This window comes from Nyctibius grandis, chromosome 23, assembly GCF_013368605.1.
Source record: "Nyctibius grandis isolate bNycGra1 chromosome 23, bNycGra1.pri, whole genome shotgun sequence".
Classification (NCBI taxonomy): Eukaryota; Metazoa; Chordata; class Aves; order Nyctibiiformes; family Nyctibiidae; genus Nyctibius; species Nyctibius grandis.
Window position 1 is genome coordinate 1,121,644 of NC_090680.1, and position 26,356 is coordinate 1,147,999.

At 49.3% G+C, this 26,356-nt stretch overlaps 1 protein-coding gene across 1 annotated transcript in view; it reads left to right on the forward strand.

Annotated features, from left to right (window-relative positions):
• The first annotated feature begins 1,997 nt into the window (after nt 1-1,997).
• The window catches only part of FSTL1 (follistatin like 1), a 54,813-nt gene continuing 30,454 nt past the window's right edge, over nt 1,998-26,356 (forward strand). Inside the window, exons 1-2 of the mRNA XM_068417462.1 lie at nt 1,998-2,094; nt 2,210-2,269. Coding sequence (XP_068273563.1) covers nt 2,092-2,094; nt 2,210-2,269 — 63 coding nt within the window. The 5' untranslated portion in view covers nt 1,998-2,091. The remainder of the gene's footprint in view (nt 2,095-2,209; nt 2,270-26,356) is intronic.

The following is a 26,356-nucleotide window of genomic DNA, read 5'->3' on the forward strand; positions in this document are numbered from 1 at the left end:
TGTCCTCCTGTGGTAATACTCTCTGATGCTAGCATGAGAGATGCTTTTTGGTTTTCACCTCTACTCGTTTCCACGTTTTAGATAAAAACTAACTTGAAGAGATATGCTTTCATGTACCTGAATGCCAACGCAGAACAGAGGATTAATCCTTTACCTTGTGTTTCCTATTCAGTCCTTTGATTACACAGAAAAAAACCCAGTGCTCGTGGTGACCTGTATAATCCAGCACAGCAGCTAATCACACTTACGTGAGGTGACTGCCCGTGGTATCAGCGAGGGAGAGTGGGAGCTGGGAGACCCCTGCTAGTGCTCTGTTCCCAAGAGTGGCATGAATCACTTTTACCCTCTGGAAGTAGAGAGCCTCCTCATGTAGCACTGCTTCCGCAGAGCCGGCTGTCAAGAGGCCAGAAATCGATGAATCTCTTAAAATGTATTTATCATTTGCCACTTGTTTTTTTTCTTATCGTGGCACTCGGATCAGGGTGACTCAGGGTGAGACTGATCCTATGATGCTTCTGCAAACTAGAGGCCAGCCAAGTTCAGCCATAACTCTGCCTGCACTGTGTCATGCACTAAGGCAATCAATGACTCCAAAACAAAGAGGTACATTGTGAAAGGTGAGGGTTTTTTTTAAAAAAGACAATGAAAACCACATCACTCAGCATCAGCAATGAAATAATTAGACATCTCTTCGGGATAGGTTTATAGGCTAGTACCACTCACAGACAGAAGCAGAGCTTGCTGGGGAGGATGCTTTATAAATGCAAAATTAGTAACAGTAGTCCTAAAAACAAATCAGAGTGGGGAAGCAGAGCTTGAGGAAGCACAGAAAAATGGCACAGCTGCTGTGAACAGACCAGATGTGGGCTGATTCAGGATAACTCTTTCCCAGAGTTTGCTCCTTCCAGCAGGATGCTGGAATAATCTTTGGTCCTGGTGAACGATGAGGGGACACACACCAGCATCTCCCATGGCATTTGCTTGCGTTGAAGGCACAGGATAAAGCAGGACAAGAAGATAGATGGCTTATGGGCGCGCTTGCGTACGGAGTGAGATGGGATTTCAAAGCCAGTGGTGTAATTTTTGGTTACAACCAACCTCAAAACTCAAGGAAAAGCCTGTGACAACTAGTGTCATGGTGTTGCTTGCTGTAACAGAGATCTCTGCATGGGCCCAGGACAATCAGTCTCTTTGCGTTGTCAGATCCTATCTTCTAGCCACAAGAGGCTTCTGAAATTCAGAGATGAAGAGATTAAACAAGAGGATCACAGGTATTTATACATAAATGAGCTCCACCAGGAATTTCAGGTGGGATTTTGGCCCCCTGTGCCTGGCACAACGCCCCCTCTGCCTGTTCCACTCAGCCAATGCCCTTTGGATCCTAATACACGCGGGCTGACACCCTTATTTTACACCTCCCTGCATCCTGACACCAATGGCACCTGTAGCCGTGGCCGGGATTTCAGCGTGGCCTCAGGGCTGGAGCACGCTGGCACTGGGTTTCCACTGTCCCCCCCCCCTGCAGAGAAGCTACCTCGCGCCTCAGTTTCCCCTTTTTGTGACAATGTGGGGGGCAGCTGTGACCCCCTCGGAGGGGTGCTCTCGGCCGGGCTGGCGGGCAGCTGCACCCTGGCACGGCTGTCCCCAGCAGTGCAGGGCTCGGGGGGCCTCCCCGCACCCATCTTCTGCCCGGCCGAGGGTGTGAGGCCGGGCGGTGGGGGCGGCAATCCCGCCTCGGGCACTCGCTGGGCCCGGGGCCCCGAGCCCCCCGGCCACGGGCCCAGCCAGTCCCCTGGACGCCCCTCAGCCTTCAGCGGCCTTCAAAGGCGGCCGAGGTCCCCCGTGGGGGCGCGGCGATGGGAGCGCCGGGGGCACCGCCGAGGGGCGGCGGGGTCCGGGCGGCGGCCGCCCCCTCACGGCGGGCCGGGGAGGAGCCGGCCCCGGGGCGGGGGGAGGCGGCGGGGGTCGGGCCGGGGGTGGAGCCGCGGGCTGCTGGGTCGGGGTGAGGGGGAGCCCTCCCCTTCCCGAGCGAGCCGGAGCTGGGGAAGGCGCCTCCGCAACTCCTCCTGCCCCGCCGGTGCCGCCCGCAGCATGGTGAGCGGGGCCGCGAGGCGGAGGGAAGTTTGGCGGCGGCCTCGGCCGGGCTCGCCCCGACCTGGCTCGGTCCGGTCCGCGCTCACCGCCCCCTTCCCCGCTCCCTCTCTTGCAGATCTGGAAAACTCTGCCGCTGCTCTGCGCCTTGCTGGCCGTCGCCCGGCTGCGAGCCGAGGTAGGAGCGGGGGGCGAGCGGGGCGGGGGGCTCCTTCTGGCGTTTTCCACCGCGTCCCCCCTCCCCGGCGCCGCCGGGCCGCGGGCGGTAGCCGGAGCGGGGAGGGGGAGCTGCCGGCACCGGGGAAAGTAGCAGCCGGGGCGGGAGGGAAGTTGCGGGGCCGCCGGGCCCCTCCGTGGGGGCGAGGGGGGCGCGTCCCGGGCCGGGCCCCCCCAGCCTGCCGCCCGCTGGGCTCCCCTCGGCACCCCCCTTCCCCTCCCGCTCGTTCTCTCTCTTTTCTTCCTCCCTTCTTTTACTGCAATGACACTGAAAACCCCAGCAAGCCCCCACCTCGCAACCCCCCCAGCTCTGCTGACAGCAAATAAACGGTGCCTGAACTCCCGCTTGCGGCGGCCTCCCTAAAAGTGAGGTCAGAAACAAAATATTTGATAATTACGGCAGGGGAAATGTGGAAGTGATTTTAGGAAAATCAACTCAAGCTGGGCTGGGGAGGGAGGCCGAGCCCGCTTTCGGAGGGGAGCGGTCCCGCTCGGGGGGCGGGGGGCGGCTCGTCCCCCCCGCCTGCATTTTTTTCTCCCCACATATTTCTCCCAGATGGCGAGCCCCACCCTAGAGCATCGCAGTTTGGCTCCGCACAAAAAAAAATATGCATAAACACGTCTGATTTCCTACAAACGGTTCCCTCTTTTTCTGCCTCCCACCCGTGGACTGCGCTGCCCGGGTTGTGGCAAAGAGGGAGGGCGTGTAGGGTGAAGCCCCATCGCTGTCGCTCTGTCCCTTAAGCAAAGCTCTTCGGCAAACTCCCCGCAACTGCCAGCCGCTCGCCGAAGGGACGAACGATGCAGACGCTGGGGCACGTGAGGAGCGAAGGTGAGAGACGCTGTCAAGCTACAGCTCTAGTCGTGGCTATGGTGAAAACAGAGAGGAGCAGGACTGAGCTGTAGTGTGACTTAGCGCTTCGCATCTGCCTGTACATATTGTACCACGCTTTCTTCCCAAGGCGTGACATACTGACGTAGTCAGCGTTTCCGTGTATCCTCTCCAATACTGTCCTGAAAAACCCACATCGGTTTTACTCATTTTTTTAGGAACCCTAAATAAATCTCAACTAGTTCTGGTTTCACTAAACCTCTGTAGGAAGGAAGCGCACAGCAGTGCATCCATAAGATGAATGATAATAACAGCTAAATAGTGATGGCAGTGGTCTGAGTAAAGCCTCTTGGAGTCAGTATTGAGGAGAAACATAGCCAAGATGTGTTTGGCCCTTGATTTCTGATTTCACTGGTGCCGCTAACGTGTTGACACTGTCAAAGTGCAAAATCCTGGGTTTTGCCTAATGAACTCTAATTTTGAGTACCTGGATGGCTTCCTGAATTTAGGTACTGTCATGTCACCATACCTCATCTGCAAGCTGAGAGTAAGAAAAATGTACAGCCATCATGATCAAAATGTGGTTTTAAAGGCCAGTTCATGCTTGAGTGGATAAATGAATGATTTGACTGTTTTCAGGGGTAGTGGTCCGGGTGTCAAACCAGTGAATGTTTTGGTTTGGATTCCAGTCTAAGTTCAGCAAAACTTGGGAGTGATGAGTGAGGTTTGGGTCCGGTTTCAGGGAAAATTGACACCTCAGACAACTTTTGTTTTGGGGTTCAGTTTGATTCCTTGTTGCCGGCAGCTGCTGAGTGGTGAACATCAGTTCACTCATGGATAGTATCCCCCCCTCCGGGATATCCAGACCTTCTCATTTTCTAGGGAGTGGGCTGTGCTTGCAGGTGAGCTGCTTGCGTTTCAGAGGCGGCTTTGATGGTTGCCACCATCTAAATAGTTCTTATTACCACTCTCCTGCATCACTGGCGTTTAATGAGATTAGTATGGCATTTTCCTGTGTGGTTTTCCCTCTTCAGATTTTGGAAGTGATAACCTCTCTATTTCTTCTGTTTCTGCTGCAGTTTGCACTTTGTGCCTTTCAGTATGTTCAGAATACTAACACCGAGCCTTAAGCTTCTAATCCTTTTGTTGGCAAAATTGTATCTGAACTGTACTGGGGGTTTTGTACAACACTTGTTTCTACAACATTGTTAGGTGCATAATTAGAGTCTTGAAAGAAAGAAAGAAATTGCTTCAGTAAATGTTCCTGGCATGATTTTGTGCAGACTGGAAAATCTGAGACGTGCCAAAACTTGGGAGCTTTTCTTGGCCCGGTTCAGTAATAGTCACAAGAGCAATAGACGGTGAACTGTAGTCCTCGGATGGAAGCCAGCCACCAGTTTCAAACAGCCCTTTTTATCTCTTTCTTCCTGGGTCAGAACCTCAATGAGACAGCCTTTCACTAGTATTAGCAGGGATGCTACACAGGTGAAGTTGCTTGTGTTCTCAGCTGGGGCTTTCTGAAGGAGATGGAGTGATTTTTGGGAAGCATCCATCGCCATAGAGGAAAAGGGAGAGGCTCAAAGTGTCTGATGAATGTATTAAAAGTTAATCAGTTGCTCATATCCTGCTGGAGTAAGTTACCTGGTTAACACTGGAGAGGAGTCCAGTCGCTGTCTGTGTCCATGAGGTCTGAAGGGTGGCATGCGGGAGCACTTCCACTGGTGGTACCACTGAAATTATACCAGCATCGTTATATGTCCCACATGGATACTTATTTCAAAATAAGAGTGAGGGTTTTTCTTTTTTCATTTTGGCTTAAACCCAATTCAGAATCATCAAGAAAGTTATTTTCACCATAAATTTTAGATGTCAGCAAAGAGGGTTATGCCTGCATGAGTACATTTGTGCCAGCTGTGGACAGAAGTCCATTCCTGAATCCAGTCTTGCCAAGAGGAAATGTCACTGCCCTGGCCTGCCCTCTGCTCCTGCCAGTTTTCTGGCCGTTCAGATTAATCTCTGAGACCTGTAGCTGTTCTGCTGAGCTATCCTTAACCCATTTCTGGCCAAATGAGCCAGCCTTTGGAAAGACTTGTGTAAAGAGTTTCATCTGACTTGTCTCCTTTTGACTAAAAAGGGCTAGAGGAGGAAGGCTAGAAGCTCTCCTCTTGCAAGACTATCTACTGACAGATCTGAGGGGGCTGTAACCCCCGAGCAACACAGCGATGACAAGCACCTGGAGGCAGATTTATAACCTTTTCTGATAGCACAGTGTTTGCAGTGTCTACATCTGTTGTAACCCTGGGATTAATTTTTTTCACCTCACCTCCTTTTCCCTCGGTGTAATTTTTCCATGTGAAAAGCCGAAAAGGGATGTTATGGGGGAGAGAAAAGACAAAGGTTTTGGCCAAGTTCTGTTTGCTTAACTCACCTGAGTGCTTCCTCTGGGTCCAGCTTGACTGCTTTTGCATTTAGGAAGGGCAACACTTGACCCTTTCCAAGACCTGTGCCCCTTTTGCCAGCAGAGTGCTCGTGTGCCCCAGGGGAGATGGAGCTGGGAGTTGAGCTGGTCTTCATAAAGCCTGGTGTACTTCCCCATTGGGCTGTTCATACAGCCTGGCCAGCATCCTCAGCTTGCTTTGGTTAAACTTTTCCCACGTTTTTGCAATGGTTGAAACCAAAACCGGCTGTTTTAGTAAATGAAGCTGAATAAATTAAAGTTGAGAACCTGATGTAATTGCATAGCTGTAGTTGGCCCTGAAGCATTTTAAGAAGGGTCTGTTTGCCTTTGAAATTTAGTGATAGAGATTTTGTGAATAGTTCAGTCCTCCTTTAACTGATATTTTGTCTGTGGCAGTGGAAAGAAAAGCCACCGTGGTGCCAATCACGTGAGTAACTCGGGCTGTTTTTAATATGCACTGGATTTGTGCAATAAAACCCATCAGTCACACATAACCCACTAATGTAATAAAACTAGCTTCCGAGGTCTAGTCTAGCAGGCACATCTTCAGTCTTCAGTAGAAGAAAAAAAATTGCATCCACTTTTCTCCTTGAGCTGATTTTGGAGCGATAAGCATCTTCCTCCTTGAAATCCTGCCCTTGAGCGCCAGACCAGGCGTTGCTGGAGTTGTGCCTCAAGGCAATAAGCGTATTTTAAGTGGGGAGGCAGGGAAAAGTGATTCTACCCTGGGCGCCCAGCAAAGGCTCATCCGTGCAAAGCCTGTTTCTTGGGGCGCGTGCTGTGCCGTCGGGCAGCTGCTGTGCTGCGGATGGTCCCAGGGATCAGAGTCTGGGAGCCGAACCAAGCGGTTCTGTCTGAGGCACCTCACGTTGCGCTGAAGCCGCTGGCCAAATGCCCCATGTGTGTTTAAACAACCTCCCCAGCTGTTCTGAAGGGACCATAACCTCTGAGCAGCAGCGTGCGTGGCACACGCTCTGAAGGAGAAGCGATGTCGCGTAGCACATACGTGCCCGTGGCACCCCAATGCTGCTGCTCAGATGGAGCTGCTGTCGGATCTGAGCTGCTTTGTGCGAATGCACTGGGGCTGGGTGAATGACTTCATCTGCCAGAGTGCAAATTCCTTGCTGGTAATTAACAGGGGGCTGCTGCTGGGGGCTGCCTGGGAGGCAGCTCTGCTCCCAGCACAGGAGGAAAGGACTGGCTGAGAGTCTCCTGTTGCATTTTCCAGCTGCTGTTATTGGTACAGCTGCTTACCCATCAGGAGGCACAAGGGCACCTTTGATCTTTCTTGTGTGGTGTTACATGAGCTGGGGAATGTTTCTCTTTGTACAGGAGAGAGTTGGTCACGAATCTCAGCCAGATGTGTCTTCCTGGGCTCGTGAGACTCCTTTTAACCAGGCTGTGTTTTTGACACATATCCTGTGAGCTAGGTGAGATGGGTTCCCAAAAATGCCTTATTTAGCTTGGTTGCATCTGTCTTCGCAGGGGGGTCGGCTTCTGCTGTACTATGATGCCTAAGCTAGTATGTGAATAACCAGCATTTCTTTGGAGAGATTTATCCCTCACAGCGTTGTGTCTGAGTTTAGCGAAAGAAAAGAGCAGAGTGCTGTTACACTGCGAAGCATCCTTCCTTCCAGACCTGTGTCTGGGTGGCAGCCATGGAGATGCACACCTCTCCCCTTTCCCAGAGGTTGTAGGTTTTGCCACAGGTAGTGTACTAAGTTAGGTGTGAGCTGGTTAGAGCAGGGGCTTATTTCTTCTTGTGCTATGGGGTTCTGATTGCAATTCCTAGGCACTGCAGTAGTAAATAAACAAATGGCAGATAATCAGACCTGGAGACTTCAGTGCTGTATTAAAGCACAGATAACTGCAGCACGAGCAGCGACTGCATGGCATTTTCATGCTACTTGCTCTTAACTGTGCTCCAGTTCTGATCTGGGCTGAAGACACCAGCCAGCAGTGATGAGTGACAGTCCCCTCTCTGCAATGCAAACCAGCTACCCAGAAGTGAAGTTCATATAAGTTTCTGTGAGACCTTACTACCTGCTCTATGCCTTAGGTTTCTCACTTACTATACTGTACCTCTCAGTTTTGACATTGGGCCTGTGGTTGCTTGGGGCAGTGGACTAGATGTAGGCTGCCTGTGAGAGATGATGAAGAAAAGCAAACTCATGCTCCAGTCTACATATATGGAATTTCTTGAGACACCTGCACCTGGTTTGGAGCATATCAAGGGGTCTATAACCTGGAAACAATTTGGAGGCTCCTCTTGGACCAACACATTTGGCAAGAACAAGGGGTTTGGGGTGGATGATTGGGGGAGGATTTTGTATCTCATTAGCTCAGCTGTAGGTGGATCCCACATTTCCTCTGTTTGACAGCTAAGCAAATATTTTGGCAGAACAACCAAACACCGCTTGAAGGCTGGAATCTGTTTTTTGTCTCACTGGGGAGAGGGTGCCAGTTCTCCTGTGCTTCTGAGGAAAATACCCAATGCACCAGGAAAACCAGGAGGTTGAGAGGAAAGGCTTGTTAGAACGCATCTCATTCATCTCTGTATTGCAGGCATTGCAGGATAGCTGGCTGTACAGTGTTTTCCTTTGGCTCTACCCTGTCAGCTGCTGTCCCAGAGATGGACCTCTAACGGCTTTCTCTGCATACTGTAACGCTAGGTAACAGACCCCATAGTAATCAGCTTTTCTTGTTGTTCCTTCTACTTTGTCCTTCCCTCATTTCATTCTGCTGTAAGCATATGAATTTGATTTTTTTTTTTTTCTTTTCACATCTCTGTAGAGGGCCTTGCCATGCAAAGAGCAACAGACCAGCTTGAGGGAACAATGGAGAGAAACAGATAAAACACCAAGTCAGAGCAGCTGGGTTTCATTGGTAAGAGGAGAGGATTTGCACGCCTTATGCTCCAAACCAGGGTAGTGCTGGGCTTGGAAGAGCAGAAGGACCAGTGGCTATTTGTCACCCGCTGCTGGTTGTTGCTAGCGAGTATGTGTTCCTCCTGATCCCATCTCTGCTACTAGCTCAGTCCTGATACAGCATCAAGAGGCTTTGGGAATATGGATGCTGGTGGAGCTTTCCATGCTCAATCAGCTTTTCTCCACAATGAAAATTTTCAAGAAATAGTGATAACTTCAAAGATCATCTATAGTCAGAAACAACTTCTTTGTCTCTTTATCTGTGAGGAGGCCTAGGGAGGTAGTGGGAGGACTTGCTGCGGAGGTGGCTGTGGCAGGAGTAAGACTCAAGCCTGGAACGGTCCTCTCAAGCCTTCCAAGTCGGGAGGAGAGAAGAGGGCGTTAACATCTTGGATAAGAGGGAAGCAAGAGTGGGGTGATAGGGGTGGGCTGGCAAAGGTACCTGCCTCTGATGGGGAGATGTGCTGGTGAACCTTGTCCTAACACAGAAGCCCGTGGGCTGGGTGCACCTCCTGGCCATCAAAAATGCTGCCTTTGGCTGCTCTTTCTCATCACCCCACTGCCAGAGCAAGGCATTTCAGGGCTTGAGCGTCAGAGGGGCAGAACAAGGAGTTTCTGTCCATCCACCGGGACGGACGGAAGAGGGAGTGTTCAGTAGGTGCTGGCGAGGTGCCATGTTGGCCTCCAGTGCCACGCTGTCCAAGAATGGTTTTGACAGCGGAGTTTTCCTGACGTGAATCAATCTGAAGGACGGTGCCTGGGGGAGCCCCCGCTCTGTGCTAGAGTGGCCCCTGCCATGTAAGTGCTGGTAATTGTAGCCTGAAGCCAAGAGCTTTCCTTCTGCATGATGTAACTCTTTGCATATGTACTCCTTGCTGCTCTGGGACTTTCTTTCCTTCCTGTGTTTTGGCCACTTTTTCATGTTTATGTTTGAGGAAGGTTAAGTATGAGGGGTTGGAATTGTTGTCTCGTTTCCTATATGTAGGAGGAAGTGATTTCCTCAGGGAATTTTTGCTATGTCTGGATCATTTCGTTGTCTGGGTGAGTAAAATTCCTCAGGGATAACCAAAAATGATGTGATCCAGCTCTGGTCTGCAGCTCACACATTCAAACCCAGGGCTCTGGAAGATTAAGGTGGCAGGGGACCAAGCATTCACATCGAAGGCATTGCCTTCAACTTGTCAGAAAAGCTGCAGTATTCCTGTCTGGGGACAGTGTGTTTGCTCCACGTGTCACAGGCTCTGGGGTAGTCCAGCCCCAAGACGATGAATGCCACATGAGTAGTATCAGCCTAATCCTCTTCAGGCGGTGCTCTCCTTCTCCAATTGCCCTGCGGACAGACAAAGGAGAAGTCAGGCTGCAACAGAGGCTCCTTTTCTCATGGAGCTCCATTTCTTACGTCCCCAGGGCTGGAGCCTGGATGTGCTGGTAGAAGATGATGTGTGAGGTTAAGGAGGAGTAGGGTAAGGAGGGAGTACTTTTATTTTTTATTTTACCTGCCTGATTTATACCCAGTCTGCAGTTAAAGATTGAGCCTCGGCACCTGGGTTTGCTCATGTGTTGAGCTTTGCTCAGCAAGCAGCACACTGCCCTTCCCACGACCAGGGCTGGGCAGGTGGCCTGTGCTGTCCCTGGCAAGGAGCATTCCCATGTTTCACCTGCTGCAGGGTCGGGGCCGCAGTGTGGCCAGTGGCATATATCAGTGGCTGCTTGCAGTGCCTCCTTGGTCACATCACCTGCCAGGCTACGGATGGGGCAGTGTGACCAGCCCTGCCTAGCTGAAAGGAGCACTTTCAGGAGGGTGGGAGGCATGTCCTCAGGCCTTTGTTCACCTGAGAAGTGTATGTGGGAAGATCTGCACATGCCTGCAGGATGATTCCCCACAGACTGTGTTTCGCCAAAATTTTCAGAGGGGCTAGTGGAAAATGTGATAATGCTTTTTGAGATCATTCAAATCATCCCCCTTTAGAAAAACAGACATTTCTTCTACAAGGTATCGCTGCATGCCCTGGGATTAGTAGCTGCTTGTACAAACTGTAGCCATTAGTGTCTTGTCAAATCCAGTTTTACACATCCCCAATAAGTGATGCCCCCTTCCTGTTCTGTGAAAAACGATACCACGCTCTGGAGTATCTCACAGTCAGTAAGTTTATCTTCATGGTCCTCTTCTATGAACAAGTAGACCATTAATCTTTTCATTCTGTCCCAATGGTCCTAATTACACCCCCGTGTTCAATGATAGCCAGTGCCTCCCCCATGCAGTTATCTCCACCTTGTACACGCAGACGGTTTATGGGGCCCCTCAGCAACGTGCTTAGCCCACCTCTTTTAATCTCCTTGTAGCTCACTTCCTCCTGTCAAAGCAGAACATTTTTCCCTGGCTGCCTAAAGAAGCAGAGCTTTCTGTAATCTTGTTCTCTGTTTGTTGGTACCTTTGAACCTCCTCAAATAACTTTTAAACCCAACGGCCAGTTTCAGCCGTGTATAGCAAAGTATATTAATTTCCTACAAGGCAGTACGCTCCTCTAAGTTTTTTAAAAACAGACACTGTGGTACAGTAGTTGCTGCCCTCCCTGAGGGAAAAGCTCTAGTGTGAGATCAGGCTCCACAGAGGGATCTGGACAGGCTGGATTGATGGACTGAGGCCAACTGTATGAGGTTCAGCAAGGCCAAGTGCTGGGTCCTACACTTGGGGCACAACAACCCCATGCAACGCTACAGGCTTGGGGAAGAGTGGCTGGAAAGCTGCCTGCTGGAAAAGGACCTGGGGGTGTTGGTGGACAGCCAGCTGAACATGAGCCAGCAGTGTGCCCAGGTGGCCAAGAAGGCCAGCAGCATCCTGGCTTGTATCAGAAATAGTGTGGCCAGCAGGACTAGGGAAGTGATCGTCCCCCTGTACTCGGCACTGGTGAGGCCCCACCTCGAATACTGTGTTCAGTTTTGGGCCCCTCACTTCAAGCAAGACATTGAGGTGCTGGAGTGAGTCCAAAGAAGGGCAACAAGGCTGGTGAAGGGTCTAGAGCACAAGTCTGATAAGGAGCAGCTGAGGGAACTGGGGGTGTTTAGCCTGGAGACAAGGAGGCTGAGGGGAGACCTTATCGCTGTCTACAAGTACCTGAAAGGAGGTTGTAGCGAGGTGGGTGTCACTCTCTTCTCCCAAGTAACAAGTGATAGGACGAGAGGAAACGGCCACAAGTTGCTCCAGGGGAGGTTTAGATCGGATATCGGGAAAAATTTCTTCACTGAAAGGGTTATCAAGCATTGGAACAGGCTGCCCAGGGAAGTGGTGGAGTCACCATCCCTGGAGGTATTTAAAAGACAAGTAGATGTGGTGCTTAGGGACATGGTTTAGTGGTGGACTTGGCAGTGTTAGGTTAACGGTTGGACTCGATGACCTTAAAGGTCTTCTCCAACCAAAACTATTCTATGATTCTATGATCAGCTTTTACTACAGACCAGAGAAGCATTTTACGAGTATTCCCCTTTGATCGTAGTTTATACCTTCATAGCCACCAAATGGGATCAGCCTCCAGACAGGAATCTGTGGGAAGCAGCTTGTAGAACAGCTTGTTGCTGCTCAGCTTCACACTTTATGGTTTGTCCTTCCCTCCTTGGCACTCAGAGCTGTGTGCAGTCCCCCAGGAGGGTGTTGTGGAGGAAACCGAGCCAAAGCATGGCACAAAACATGGTTTGTTACACCTTGTGTGCACATACAGACACGCACACACAGAGCCACCTTACTGAGCCCTGTTACAGAGTAACTTGCCAGTAACTCCTGCAACCTTCAAACAACTTCAGAGCCTCTAATCAGCAAGAAAATGCAAACAGAGTCTTCTCTTCAGACCCATATGTTCTCATTCTTAGCATCATGCCATGATTTGTATGTAGGCTTTGGGCAAGGCACCTGATTCCTCTAAGCTATGGTGTTCACATCTGTAAAATAAGGATAACGATGGTGCTGTGCCTCTAAGAAGGGTTTATGAAACTGAGTGCACTCCTGTTATGAAAAGTTTAAGAGCTGTCATGTAGGAGGTGCAGCAGGCACTGCAGAGGGCCATTATCCTTGTCAACAATGATAACAATAGTGAGGAAAAGAGAGATAAAATGTGGACCAGAATTGATGTGTGATACAGCAATTTCTTGCCAGGCAGTAAAGATGTGCAAAAAGGGCTTGTACGGGCCACATTTAAGACGTGAGCCGGTGGCCCACAGATGGGAAGGAAGAGATGGATGAGTGTTTTTATGGAGCCAAAGAGGGAGAGGAAGGGCATAACGTGGGAGAGCTGGAGTGTCTCGCAGGGGGGATTGCATTTCGGGAGTGTGTTTGCTCTTGGAGGGAAGCAGCAAGCATCTCTCCGGCCGTTTGTGGCTCAGAGGAGACAAACTGGAGATGTGCTGTAAGGGGAGAACTTGACATCGTGGCAATGTAGATTTCCCTGTGAGCTCTATGTTGTAGTTAAGCAGAGAATCTTACATGGGGCATGGTCTCTTGCTTTCCTTGACAGGTCTGCCAAAGGTTGATAAGGGAGAGAAGATGGGTTAGTGATTTCCATTGGTTGTCATGGGAACTAATGGAAATGACTTTTTTTGATCGGTCTGTAGTATATGAAGATGTTTGCCAAAACAACTACGAAACGTTCTCTGTCTCGCTCTCTCTTTTTTTAACATTGTAACTGCTGATGGCTGGTCTTAAAAAGTACATTCTTACCTGAATTTTTCTAGGGAGATTATACAGAGTTTTTGAGTGCTGTAAAGTATGTACTGGGGATGAGTGTCTGGAGTAGGCAGCTGCTGGGCAGCTCTGTGTGCTGAGCTGCTCCCCACCCCGAGACCTCTACAAGGCACCCATGTGAATGTTTTCTCACCAAGAGGCCTAAAAGTAGGTGTCCAAGATCACAGGTAGCCTGTTTCCCATGTAGATGGTAAGCAGATGATTAGCTACTCTGAAGAAGTTCAAGCTGGATGAAAGGGGGATGGTAATGCCAATTTATCAGCCAGTGAGGCGTCAGGCTTACTGGCATAGTGATGGTAAAGAGCTTGGAGAATTTCACATTAGAGCTGTGGGTGAAGCACAACGTATTATTATTACTATTTCCTGTAAACATCAGCATGTCTTATCACTAAAAATATGGCTGTCTACCAACTCCACTGACACTAAAAGGGGCAATTTTCTCCATAGATTAGTAGATGGTGAGGCCAGAAGGAGCTATTGTGCTTTACTTCTGCCCTCTTGCGTAATGCAGCCCATATATCCAGCTCTTTGATTAATTCCATTTGCTCTGGACTCTTAAGCGTGTCTTAAAAAACATCTAGTCTTGATTAAGTAATTACTACGAATGGAAAATACCACTGCTTTTGGTATGTTGCTGCGGTGGGTAATTACCCACATGCTGTTACACCTCATTTCTGGCTCGCATTTGTCTAGTTTTGATCTCCAGATGCTGAATCCTGAGTTTAATCCACTAAACAGAAGAGGCCTTTAGTACTGCACATCTATTCCCCACCATTGTAACTGTGGTCTGCGACAAGGACCGCTCCCAGTCATTTCTTTGGCAGACTGAACAGTCTGAGCTCCTCAAGCTGTCCCCTGGTGAGGTGTGTCTCCTAATCCCTTGCTCAGTACTGTGTGTCCACGCACTGCATCCCCTTTCCCAGGCTGTTAGCACTCCCTCGCCACGTGACACATCTCCTTGTGCTGTTACTGGGAATCTGTATAGCCTTGGGCAATATAAATTGTAAAAAGAAGAAAGACAAAACCAGTGTGAGCCCTAATTTAATATTAGGGAGTTACATACATTAACCCCCACACCGTCAGGAAGCATAGCTGGCGAGGTCTTCATAATAGGAGTCTTCCCAGAATATGCATATGTGCTGCTGTCGTTACCAACTGAAGCCTGGGGTTTGAGTTTCCTATAATACACACTTAAGTTACAGCTCAATATTTAGAGGCTTCTCGACCCTCTTGACCCCACGGGTGAGATTTGACTGGGCTGGGGGCCAAGGGCTGCGTGCTCAGCACAGCTCATACCCTGTAGTAGGCAAAGGGCCGTGTCGCAGCACTGCATCCAGCTGGAGCCTGTCCTCTGGCAGGCAGCTTCAGCTGAGCCCTGCTAGAGCTCATATGTTCCCCGAGCAGTGCCCCAAGAGCACGTTGCAGGGCCCTTTGCACCAGACCAGTTGGCTGCCAGGCTCGTGGGCCAGTTTGAGTGCACAGGCTCCCGGGGCAGGGAGAGCAGCTAACACAGCCTGCTAATGCAGTAGCGAGTAAATGCGTGGTCTCCTCCATGCCTGTGCTTAAAGTATCTAAACCAAGCAGTGAGGGTTTGCAGAACTGGGGCCCAAGAGCTGTTAACGGCTGCCCTACTGGCATCAGTGAGTATGTCTCCATGCGCTGTGAAGTCCCATGTGAGTGCCAGCACATACTGCTGTTGCTCTGATTTCTGTTACTTTTCTCATGGCAGAGACTGGAGAATGAAGTAGGCTTTGACAGGAGGAAGAGCTCGCTCTGATATCAGAGGCTGAGTCTGTTTCTAGGTGTAACTTGGTTTGTTTTACACACAGGTGTCTGTCCTGGGACTGAGGGGAGCACAAAGAGCATGCAGGCTGCCCTGCTCTAGACAACTCAGGCCATCGCCCGTGAGTCTGACCTACACTGGCTACAGTTAGAGAGGTGCCAGCAGAGCCAGATTTCTTGCTGTTCACTCCACCCTTCTCAAACGATCCGTTTCTCACCAAATAACAATGCAGGAATTTCTTCCAAGAGCAATCTAGCTTGCTTGCTGTCCCAAGGGGCATGAACTCTCTTCTGAGACGTCTTTGTACAGAGTTTGTCACAGACTGGGCTGGATCTTGGCTTGGACCTTGGGAAACTTCTGTACTAAAAATGCATAATAAAGATTCAGGGGTTATTAAAATACCTACTCTTTGTTTCTCTTTCCATTTCCAGCTTTGTCTTTAAATATGAATGTCTGGGGGTTTTTCCTCTCAGAGGAAGTGGAAGGCTCTCTGCATTTCTTGTTCTCAGGTCCCTTCTAGTTCACACCTTGGGAAGACCGAGTGAGCTAGGCTGAAGGTTTGTGCTTTCATAGCTTTAAGGCATCTTCCTGCAAGGCAGCCTTAACTGGGTAGCAGAGGCTTTCAAATAAAGAAAACTCGTGCACTTTTCCTGTGGGCAAGCTAGTTGGAAGTCCTTTCTTTTGGTCAGTGATGAGAGGTGAGAGAAGGTGGTTCCCGCTCCTGAGGCGATGTTTTCACCTTTTGTTCTGCCACGAGCTCAAAACCCATTTTTTAATAAAAGTCTGGCAAGAGGCAACAAATGCGTGTGTTCCTCAGGGCTGTGAATTTGAAACTTGTAGCAAAACTTCCTTGCAATGTGCATCTAAAGGAGCGGTTTCGCAGCACGTACAAGCTGCTCTGCCTGTGAGCTGCCATGGAGAAAGGTGAGCGCCTCCCAGGCTGCTTTGTCTTTGTGCTCCCTCTTCTTCCTCCTCTGCCTGAAAACTGAACTCTGCCTCCAAAAAGCTCGAATTGATGGGGACGAGGGGGTACAGAGCTTTTCATTTTTTTTGTCTTTGCACACTTGTGAAAGAAAATGTGGGCAAGCAGAGCGTGGGGAGGGGAAAGGAGGTGCCCTCCCTCTTTGCCCCGTCCTGTCCCCTGCTGCTGACCACAGCCCCTAACAGAGAGGCCCCTTTGCTGGCCGCTCTGTTTTTGGGATGTGGGAGAGCATTAGCGCTTTCTCAGTGAAACTATGGTCTGTCCCCATCATTCCTCTCATACAAAAGCTGCAGGAGTCACTGTGCATGGCTGGGACAGAGGAGCGTGGCCAGGCGGGCTTCTCCTGCAGCGCCCACCCTGCCGGGGGGAGCGCAGTGGGCTCGGGGAAGCGGGCTTGGGAAGATTTTGGCAGCTCCAAGGACAGGGCCTGGCTGGTGGGTGCTGGCCAGCAGAGGAGGCGAGGAGTGTGGCCGGCGTGGCCTGGAGCCGTGCCACAGCTGGTGCTGGACACAGCCCAGGGATTGCTCGCCCATCCCTGCCGTGCTTCCCTGTGGTCAGCAGAGCGAGAAGCTGCCAGAGCTGGGGCTGTGGCGGGGCCTGGGAGGCCTCTCCTTCACGGCCTCCAGCAGCATACAGCAATTTCCATCTCCTGCTGGGACGGGGGAGTTGTCAAGTGCTTGTTTATTGCAGAGACGAGTCCAGAGGGCTCGAGGTGATGTACTCAAGGACACAGGGTACCACGACTGAAGGATGGATGCTTCTGCATTCGACAGCTCAATTCTGCGTGAGGGGGGCTTTGTGTCCTTGGTCATACTCATGCAGTGCATGGGCAGGGTAGTGTCATGGACTGACTGCAGTTGTTGGTGGATGGGTGGGGATGTGCTTACCTGACAGGACTTGCAAGGCCAAGTTTTGCTTCCCACAGACTTCCTGTGTGGTACTGGATAAGCTGCTGAAACCCAGGGCACTGAAGACAGGTAATATATCTAAGGTTCATGGAGAACAGGGGAGTTAGTCTCCTAAATGGTGATAGGGGTCTGTGCCCAAGTACTTCAAGGTGAGTGTTTTGGTGGAACCCAAGGGTTCCTGGTCCTACATCAGTGCATGAGATTGCTAAACGAGAGCTTTCACCCCCTGACCACATTTAGGTGATAATGCCGTAGAGTTCATGCCTGCCCTCAGGAAGCAGCTTTCTTGTTCAGTGGTGGAGAATGTGCATACAGCTATCTCAGCTTTCAGACCTGGGGCTGTTCATTTAGCCAGGAGGTGTTCACACAGTAAGTACCAGGAGTCTCAAATTTGTTCCTTTCGGCCACTGTCCCTTTCAGCGGCATTATGTGTTGCTAAGAGGTTGTTGAAAGCATTAGGATGTCTCGGGGAGGAGTGCCCACATTTGCATCGTTATTTTTGATAGGATTTAGCTGTTAAGAGCCGGGCATACTGCGTACTGCTGGCTGCTGTCCCAGTATTAGTGTATTCTGATCTCTCTGCAGTTGCATGGTTTCCAACAGGGAAAGCGGGGAGGGGGGAAATTGCAATGTCTTGGCTCAGATAAAGATACAAAACTCAGATAAGATGAAGAAACAGAGTGAAGTCCATTCATGGAGAGCATGCCGAAGTAAAGCAGTGTCTCATGGACTGTTGTTTAGTGTGTTTGATGATACATGAGAAGGGGAAGAAATGACAAGATTTAATGGGACATTGATGTGACTGAAGGAACAGGCAGGGCTGTGCTGACGTCCTGATGTTTTGGAGGAGATAAGGCTCATCAAAGTCAATTGTGTTTTGCTGTAACAAAGGACTTGGAGGATTAAACTTGGGCAGCTGAAGTGCTTCGTGACCATGGATATCTGCTCCATCCTTTGGCTGAAATTGTCATCGTGCAGCAGGGATGATGGACAGGTCACAAAGCATGTCCTGAATTGCTTACAGCACAGTGTGCATTGACAACTGAACTGGGGTCAGCTTTACTATGGTGGATGAAGCAGTAAGCTGCAACGCCTCAGGAACCAGTTTGGATACCTTTGCTGTAGAGCCAGTGTCCATTCCTAGATGGGAGAAGGAAGCAGCCACAAGCAGTGTCCCTTGTAGACACTCGATTTTCATCTGCACCATGGACTTGATGTTGCTGACTGCAACATTGAAGGCTGCTTCTATAAATGATCACTGCTGGGACTAGGCTGTGTTTTTGTACAGGTTTCACAAACCCAGGGTACCAAGTGCAAGAGGCAGTAATACTTGCACGGGCAAGGGTTTTGTGGTTCACACGGTAAGCGAGAATCGGTGTCAAGGCCCCATGAGTGACAAGCTCTTACAGAGCAGCACAGATGATGTGGTAGACACTCATGTTCAGTCTTTTTGGTCAGGGGTGTTTTCTTCTGAGTTAGCACACTGAAGTGACTCAGGTCTCATAAGTGCTAGAGCACTAACAGTGCAAGAAGGGACATACAGACAGCAGCTGGATTTGCGTGGGCTGTGATAAAGGTGCTATATGTTGTGATTCCAGTAAATCTTTCATTGCAGGCTCAGATTATTTACCTTATCTTGCTTTTGCCATAGGCTAAATGAGCACATGCATACCATTCCCTCAGCTTGGTGAGATAACTTTCTAGAGCTGGTACCTTACGTGTGCATCTGGCCAGAACTCTCCACACCCTCACAGGGTCTGGGCATTTAGCAGGGAAGGACTGGGGCGAGCTTTGCAACTTTTATCCTCGGAGGGCTGTTGGACCTGCAGCAAGGAGCTTTTGGAGCTTCTTTGGGTAGTGGGTTTTTTGTTTGTTTGTTTGTTTTTTAATTTATTTCAAACTGAGCTAACCCAGATTATTGGGGACCTGAAAAGTAAGGTTTGTTTCTTTGAAAAACAAACCAAGAGGTTTTACTCAAAAACGGAAGTTCAGTGTTCTGTTACCAAACCTTTCATTGCATCATATTAGACTTTCAATAATTGCAAAACCTTAAGGTGGCCTCCAGCATCCTACATCTGTTTATTGTGGCTCAATACATTGTTATAGTATCACATGCTATTTCTAAAATCATGTGGGGTGAAACAGATCATGTTCTATTTATTTCCTACAGCCTCCACGTTTGTAGAGGTAGCATCTAGTACAGCTTTGGTCAGCAAGGCAAGTGTGACATCCAGTACATGAGAATAATGTCTACACATACACAATGATATATACTTAAGCAATTTGTTCTCAGTATTCAAAAGGCTACCACTGATTTCCTGGTGTGCTTGAGTCAAAGCCAGCTCTAGGAATACATTTTAATAAACGCTTTGGGTGTGTGAATTTCCTGGGTTTTCTTAAATCTTTGGTGAAAAAGAAAACCTATTGTCCCTTCTGAGTTTCCTATCTTAATTTCTTTCGACACATGACGTTTTACCCCTGAAATCTCTCCTCTGCGTATGAGAAGAGGGTCTGGTTACTTTAGGAATTATAAAAATAGACAGCTTGTACATTCAGGCGATGTCATTCCTGGAGCTGAGCCCTGGAGAGGGGAGGGTGATGTCAGAAGTGAAGGCCTTTGGGTCAGGAGAGCTCTCAGCTTCGTTATACTTGGTTCTAGCTGGAGGTGATGAAGGATGCTGCTACTCTTGTGGTGGGCTCTGAGCTAGTGGGGGCATGAGCAATGGTGGTAACTCCTGCAGATGTGGCTTTATCTTTTGCATCTGCAGCTCCCTTCCCCCGGGATGAGCAGTAGATAGCCAAACCAGCCTTTCCAACAGAAAAGGATGCAGAAGAGAGGCACTGCAGCAATTTCTGTAGAATGAACATCTTTTGTAAGTTATTTAGCCCCTTTATTTGCCCATTTTCTTTCACGTCTCTTCTAAGCCTTTCCCAGCGAGGGAGACATTTTGTTCTGTTCTTGTCTGCTCTTCCCCTCCTTGGATATACAGCCGCGAGTCTGCAATCTTACTGAAAACCGATGATCGTCAGCAGTTCAGTCTAATACACTGGGCTGTGAACTGTAGTGGCTGAGGCACAAGCATGTATTTCTTTCTGCTGACTTTATTAGAGGAACAATAAATTCTGGCTGGCTGACAAGGTGGACAGCCAAGGCTGGCAGACAGCTGTGCAAGCTGATGTCTTAAACTGCAGCGGCTGGGTTTGCCAGAGGCTGCCTTCTGAAACCCTTAGTCTGCCTCAGCTTTACATCTATCAGAGTTCGTTTTTCCCTCTCTGAAAGTAATGGCAAAAATCTGATTGTCTTCACTGCATGCTGCAGGAGAACCTACCATCCCACAGGAGTATCTCCTCTCACCTCCCCAGTGCAGCCCTGGCTGCAAAAGAGCCGCTTGACTTCACACATGGACTTTGCTAGTGGTGCAGCAGAAGCTGGGGCTGTCCTGTGCTTAACTAAAACTGCAAAAATAGCGTGACCTTCTTTTCAGTTACTTGCCACATTCATTAAATGGGAAATTTTCTCTGTTGAATACCAAAATGGTTTATACTGCATTAAGCGAGGGAAACTTGCCAAATATTTTATGCATGTTTAACTTAAAATACGTCCAAACTCAGTGTGCTCCCCCTGTCTTTGATTTGATTTTGACATAAAGCATGTGAAACACCAAGTTTCAGCCTGCCACAGATGTCTCTGTGGCGTCTGTACAGTTCCACAAACAAGGGGATTTGTAGAGAAACATGAACTCGGCCATTTCTACAGCGTTGCTAGCAGAGGGCGAGCGTGGCCACTGCCCTCTCTTTGCGGAGCTGAGCGGATGAGGGAGGATGCTTTCAGACAGTGTTGGGCTGGCACTGCGGGCTGGGTTTCCACCAAGGCTGAAGGCTTTTGTTTCCCTTCTGTATCACTGTTTCCAGCATCTGTGAACGTCAGGCTGTTTGGGCAAACATTCTGCCCTGGCAGAAGAACCGAAGCAGATCGGATGACTTTTCTCTTCAAGGTTAGAGGGAGGCGTGTAGGGGTGGATACAAAAAGTTAAATAGGAGAACACCAGTCTTCTGTAACAGTTCCCAGGAGGCTGGGAAGCCAACCTCAGGTGGGGTCACCTCCGATTAAGGAGGAGTGGTACATGGGAACCCCAGTGGGTGAAAGCATTGGTAAGGTTGTGTTTGCAAGTTGCATCACAGATACTCCCTCTGATTAAGGAGGCCTAGCAAAAATTCCTGATGTCTGGCTTCTTGCTGTTATGTGGGAAAACAGATACAGACAAAAAATGTAATCGTTAAATGAGCAAGCAAAAAAACCCCATGGAAATAACCTGTCCTCAGGCCAACTGAGCTAGCTTTGGTAATTGGAGATCTGTTGTCTGTGCAGAGATCTTGGCGGCTGCTGCTGCTATAAACTTTCAGGTTTCTGGGACATTTCCCAAGGTCTGGCACAATCACCTTCACTGCCCAGGGAGGAATGGCTGCTGTGCAGGTACCGTTTACTTCTGCGTGAGCTACTGCCTTATCATTTGTCTTGCTCCACCACCTTTGTTTTGCCCCCCATCCCGTGTTCCTGAGCTCCAGGGCATAAATCCGTTGAGCTGCAGCTCCAACTGCCATGAAAAATTCATTTCTGGTTTTGGAGATATGTGCTGCCTGGGTGGCTGCTGCTTGTGTGATCAGGGCAAACGGCACTTGGAGGCAGTGCCTTGCGTTGGCAAGACCCGGCTGCCCAGAAGGACCCTGGCCCTTCTAGGAGTGACTGCTGTAGGGGGGTGCTGTTCTGCTGTTGGGGAGGAAGAGACCTGGAACCCATAGTGCTGAGCTCTGGCTGCAGTTGGTTTGGGGTTCCTCAACGCTGTTTGCCTCTATGGTACAGAGCATTTGTAATTATATTTTGCCGTCTGCTGCATCATCTATCTCAGCCCATTAGAGCATTTGCTGGTTAATTACTTAAGCTGCCTTCAAACCTCTGTAAGGTAGGCTGTCACTACATCTCTCTTACTGCAGACGAAAACAAGCAAATGAAGCCATCACCTTAGGTGGTCTTCATGCTCTCTCTAGAGATGTGGTGGCAACCGTTGACTCCATAGTGCTAAGAGCACAGGGCTATGCTTCTCTTTCGAGACAAAATAAAGAAAAGAAAGAGTGGAAGGTCAGAGCTGACGTGTGACCGAGGATAGCGGTTTCATCAGTGGAGCAGCAGTAGCTCAGGCAAAGAATTTGTAGTACCTGCACGTTCCGACTGGTGCTGGCGCTCATTCAGGCGCTGAGCTGGATCCCACCACATGGCTGATTTGATGAGGGAGCATAAAACACACACTAAGACCTGCTGCCACAGGATCCACGTCCCACATCAGGCTCTAGCTCCAGGAGATGGTCATGTCCTACCTGCCCTACTCTCTTCTGTGTAGTCTCAGTCATGTCCTGAGCCTACCTCTTCCATGCAAAACATCTGCTGATTCAGTTCTCTACTCTTGTGCTATTTGTCCTAAATTACTGTTTTCTTCTGGCATCAGCCCTGCTGGCTGTCCCCTGCCTTTCATTTCATTGCTCTGTGCTGTACCCCAAGCAGCAGCTGCTGTGAAATCCTGCAATCCCAGAAGATAGCTTGTTTGGTTGTCGTGTTCAGCTAGTGTTTGGGCAACGTGATCAGGATCTGTGAGCTGTAAGGGGAAGGATTGTTCTTAGCAGGGACTGAAATTCCAGAAATAGAGTCATCAGACCTGGAAAGGTCACTGGCTATGTGCAAACTGGTGGTTTCTACAAACACATGCTCACACACACTTACTACAGTCTTTGAGAGGTGTGGGTGGCTCCCCACAAGCAAAAGGCACCAGGGTGACCCTCCCACCAAACTCAGGCTCTTGCAGAGGCGCTGAGAACTGTTCTGTGTTCTGAGCACAACAACTTTAACAATTCCTCGAACACGGACAAAACAACTGACTTAATCTTGTTCTCAGAAACCACTGACCTTTTTCTGTTGACACTTCAAAAAGGAAAAGTCAGCCTGAGGCAAACACCTGGCGTGGAAGATTTCAACCTGAGCAGTTCAGTGCTGGTGAAGTTCTCGGCAACAGAAAAGATTGTTTCATAAGGGGAAGTGTCAGGCTGCTTTTAAGTGTTGGGTTGCTGCCCGTTCCACCCATAACGTGGGCTGACACCTTGACTTCTGCGAATCAGATGGCTCGACTGCTCACCATTCCTCTGAGGACCTTCAGAGGAGGTCAGGCTGTGAGGTACAAATCCAAGTGAGCTTGGAGGTGGATCAGAGCCGCTGTTTCAGATATGCAGCTCAGCGTGCCTGGGTTTTTTTCCAGCCACAAGGATGTCTTGCAAATACCAGATGCATGGAAAATGATGCCTTTGTCTTGGCCATTACTAGATCTCCTATCGTGGTGCTTGACTCCTCGCCAGTTGCAGCTGAGGATCTGCCACGGCTTTGCCAATGTCTGCATTAATAAATTAAACATGCATGAGGCTGTTTGCTGACTGTGAGGCAAAGTGAGATAGAATGGCCCACATCTACGCTGTTAAACTGTCTTCTCACCTAATTAGGGTGGCTGTGTGTGACTTATCTCTTGGTTACCGGTGGTCTGTGCTAACCCCTACACCGTGTCTGAGAGCTTGCAGACCACACCAGTGGCCCTGCTCATGCTTCGACAGCAGAGGCATTTGAGCTCGAGTGCTGGGGATTTTTCTGCTAGTGCCTGTCCCTCTTGAATTTCCCAGGGTAAGTGCAGGCTCTGGGCCTCTGTGCCCATCCCAGAACCACCCAGTTCCCTCGGTTTTTCCCTTTCCGTGTGATGTTCAGGAAGGGGTTGCTCAGAGTCAGCTGTTCGTGGCTGCTTCTGCTGCCTGGGGGTATTCCTGTCAACAGCTGAACTTCAGGCAGCTTTGCTGGGATTAGCCTAGACGTGGAGGATTACTGAAATATCTGTCATATCTGTTATGAATTCACTCCATTTAGTACTCTAAACTCTTTCTCCTTACTCCTGGATTAGTAGTCTTAGCTATTGCTAATGAGTTTGTTAGAAACACTAGTAAGGAGATGAACTGACGCTGATGAATTTACATGGTTTGATGCATGCCACAGGAGAGTCTTCAGGCAGTTACGGTTTCTAGTTATGGGTCACACAACTGCAAGCAGCATAGAGGCAAAAGCTTGCATAACTCAGTTATCTGGCGTACAGGTTGTGTCCCCCCTACAAAATCTCTTCTGTATTTCTGAGCAATGGAGATCTGTGCAGTAAAATACATCTCGCGTGAAAGCTGCTCTCGTCCTCCTATCTCTCCATGTAAAATTCCTTCACCAGCAGCTTCAAGGACAATGCTGCATTCCTCAGATGTTTAATACTATAGAATTTGTCTTGGGAAATAATATAATTGTATTTTTTTTATAAAAAAGCTGTTACATTGTCAAAAGCTCAACTTTCTGTTGCATTAGCTGACAGCCAGCAGAGATTGCTGGGAAAAGAAAGTGCTTAGCTTAACCTAAATTTTTTACTAGCAAGAAAAATGGAATGAAAACAAAATGAATTTATAATGAAATGGATTTATTTCTGGGCTTTCCTATTGTGCTGCTGTTTGCTTTCTTTGAGGGCATTTAGAGCTGATTAGCAGCCCTGGAGACAGAAGTCCATTATTTACCCAAAGAGCAGCCAAGAGCGGAGAGACAACAATGCAGCCTCCCTCCCTCCCTTTCTCCCTACTCCATCCTCTGCCTCCCTCCTGCATTCCCAAAACAAGCCTCGAGTTTGTCCTGAAGGGATCATTCTTCATCGGGGAGAGGACAGCTAAGTCTGTGTGGTCTGCTGCCTTCTGTCGGAGATGCCAGCAGAGGCAGAGGATCTGCTGGAGGTCTCCGGCTCCTCAGGGTCAGGTCCCCGTGCTGGGGAGGAGCATGGGATGCCTTCCCAGACCTCGGCAGGCAAAGGGCTGGCGTGGGTGTCTGAACCCCTCTGTGCTTAACCAGCCTTCTGGGAAGCGGGGTCACAAGGGCTGTTCGAGGAACGAGGAGGAGGATGAACGTGTGGTCCCACTGAAGAGATTTTGCGAAAGGCTGCACAAAAAGATTTGTTTCTTTCCATGGGAGTTAAAGCTAGGGGAACAAAGTGGGAGAGCCAGATGTGAGCTGGTCTGTGGCAGCATCCCTGCCCTCTTCCTCCTCCCTCTCTCCCAGGAATTTTTCCTGAGCCCTCCACGTGCTCCATCTGTGGGGACACAGGCACTTAGATGCGTGAAGAGATCCCAAGCCTCCATGGCGATTGTTGCCTGTAGCATGGTGTTTTTAATTGCAGGATATGTAGCCCTGGTTTATTGGAGAGAGTTTACAATGTGGGGAAAACACTGCCTTTTGTCTTGTAGCTGCCCGTTGAGATAACAGCATGGCTAATAGTGGGTATCAGCGCCAAAGCAGGAGGGGACTTCGTTCTGGAGGGGGCTGCTCCCTCTCCGAACCACAGCTGAAGCTGCCTCACGTTAGGAGCTGTTGTTCTGTTCGTTCCTAGGCTGATACAGTCAAGAGCAAATCCCTTCTGCTTTCTGTCTCTGTCCCTAATCGTGCGTGTCACGTCTTGTTGTATGGAGGAGTCTTTTTCCCTGGAAGGAACAGGAATTTGGTGGTCATGACTTATTGTCCTGATTATAATCTTGACTAAGCTTGCACTGTAGCAAAAATATTAAATTCAGTTCTGAAACTTTTCTTTGCCCTCTTCTGGCCGTAAAATGGTGTTAAACTGCATATTTTCAGCCCTGATTTGGCCTGTCCCCCAGATTTCCATGGCCATGGAAGACTGTTGTATCCCATGCTGCTTTAAAAGTGTTGATAACAATCAAAACAGAGATTACTTTTAGAAAAGAGCATTATTTATTAAGACAGACATCTGTTATTGCTATCTATTTTCCTCCCTTATGGTGGGCAGGATGAGGGAATGAAATGCCAGGGAGGGAAAAGTGCTGTTTAAGTTAAGGTATAGAATGCATGTGCTTTAAGTTAAGTTAAGGCATAGAATTTATGAATAAATAGGTATGAATTGGCCATGAATACAGTTGGTCTTGACATAAGGGGAAGGCTCATAACTGTAAGAGGGTTTTGAGACCAGGCTTTCAATGGGTGTGAGACAGAAAATAACGTCCTGTAACTGGTGTCATGTAAATGGAGTTGTGTGCAGAGGGGCACTGGGAGGGAGCATGGAGCTGGACTTGGCAGCTCAAGAGGTGCCTCCCAGCCCTACGTGCTTCCTGCATGTGTGTGATCCTGTTGGGAGCTTTGCAGTGTCACCCAAAGGCAAGTGCTGGCGATGGGAGGTGTTGCTGGAGGGCAGTAGGACCAGTGTGTTGGGAAAGCAGGCAAGGAAAGTCATCTGGACCGGCAGGGAGCGGAGAGCCGGAGCTCAGCAGTGGGGCAGCACACAGTCAGACCTGTGTCTGTGGCGTGTGTTTC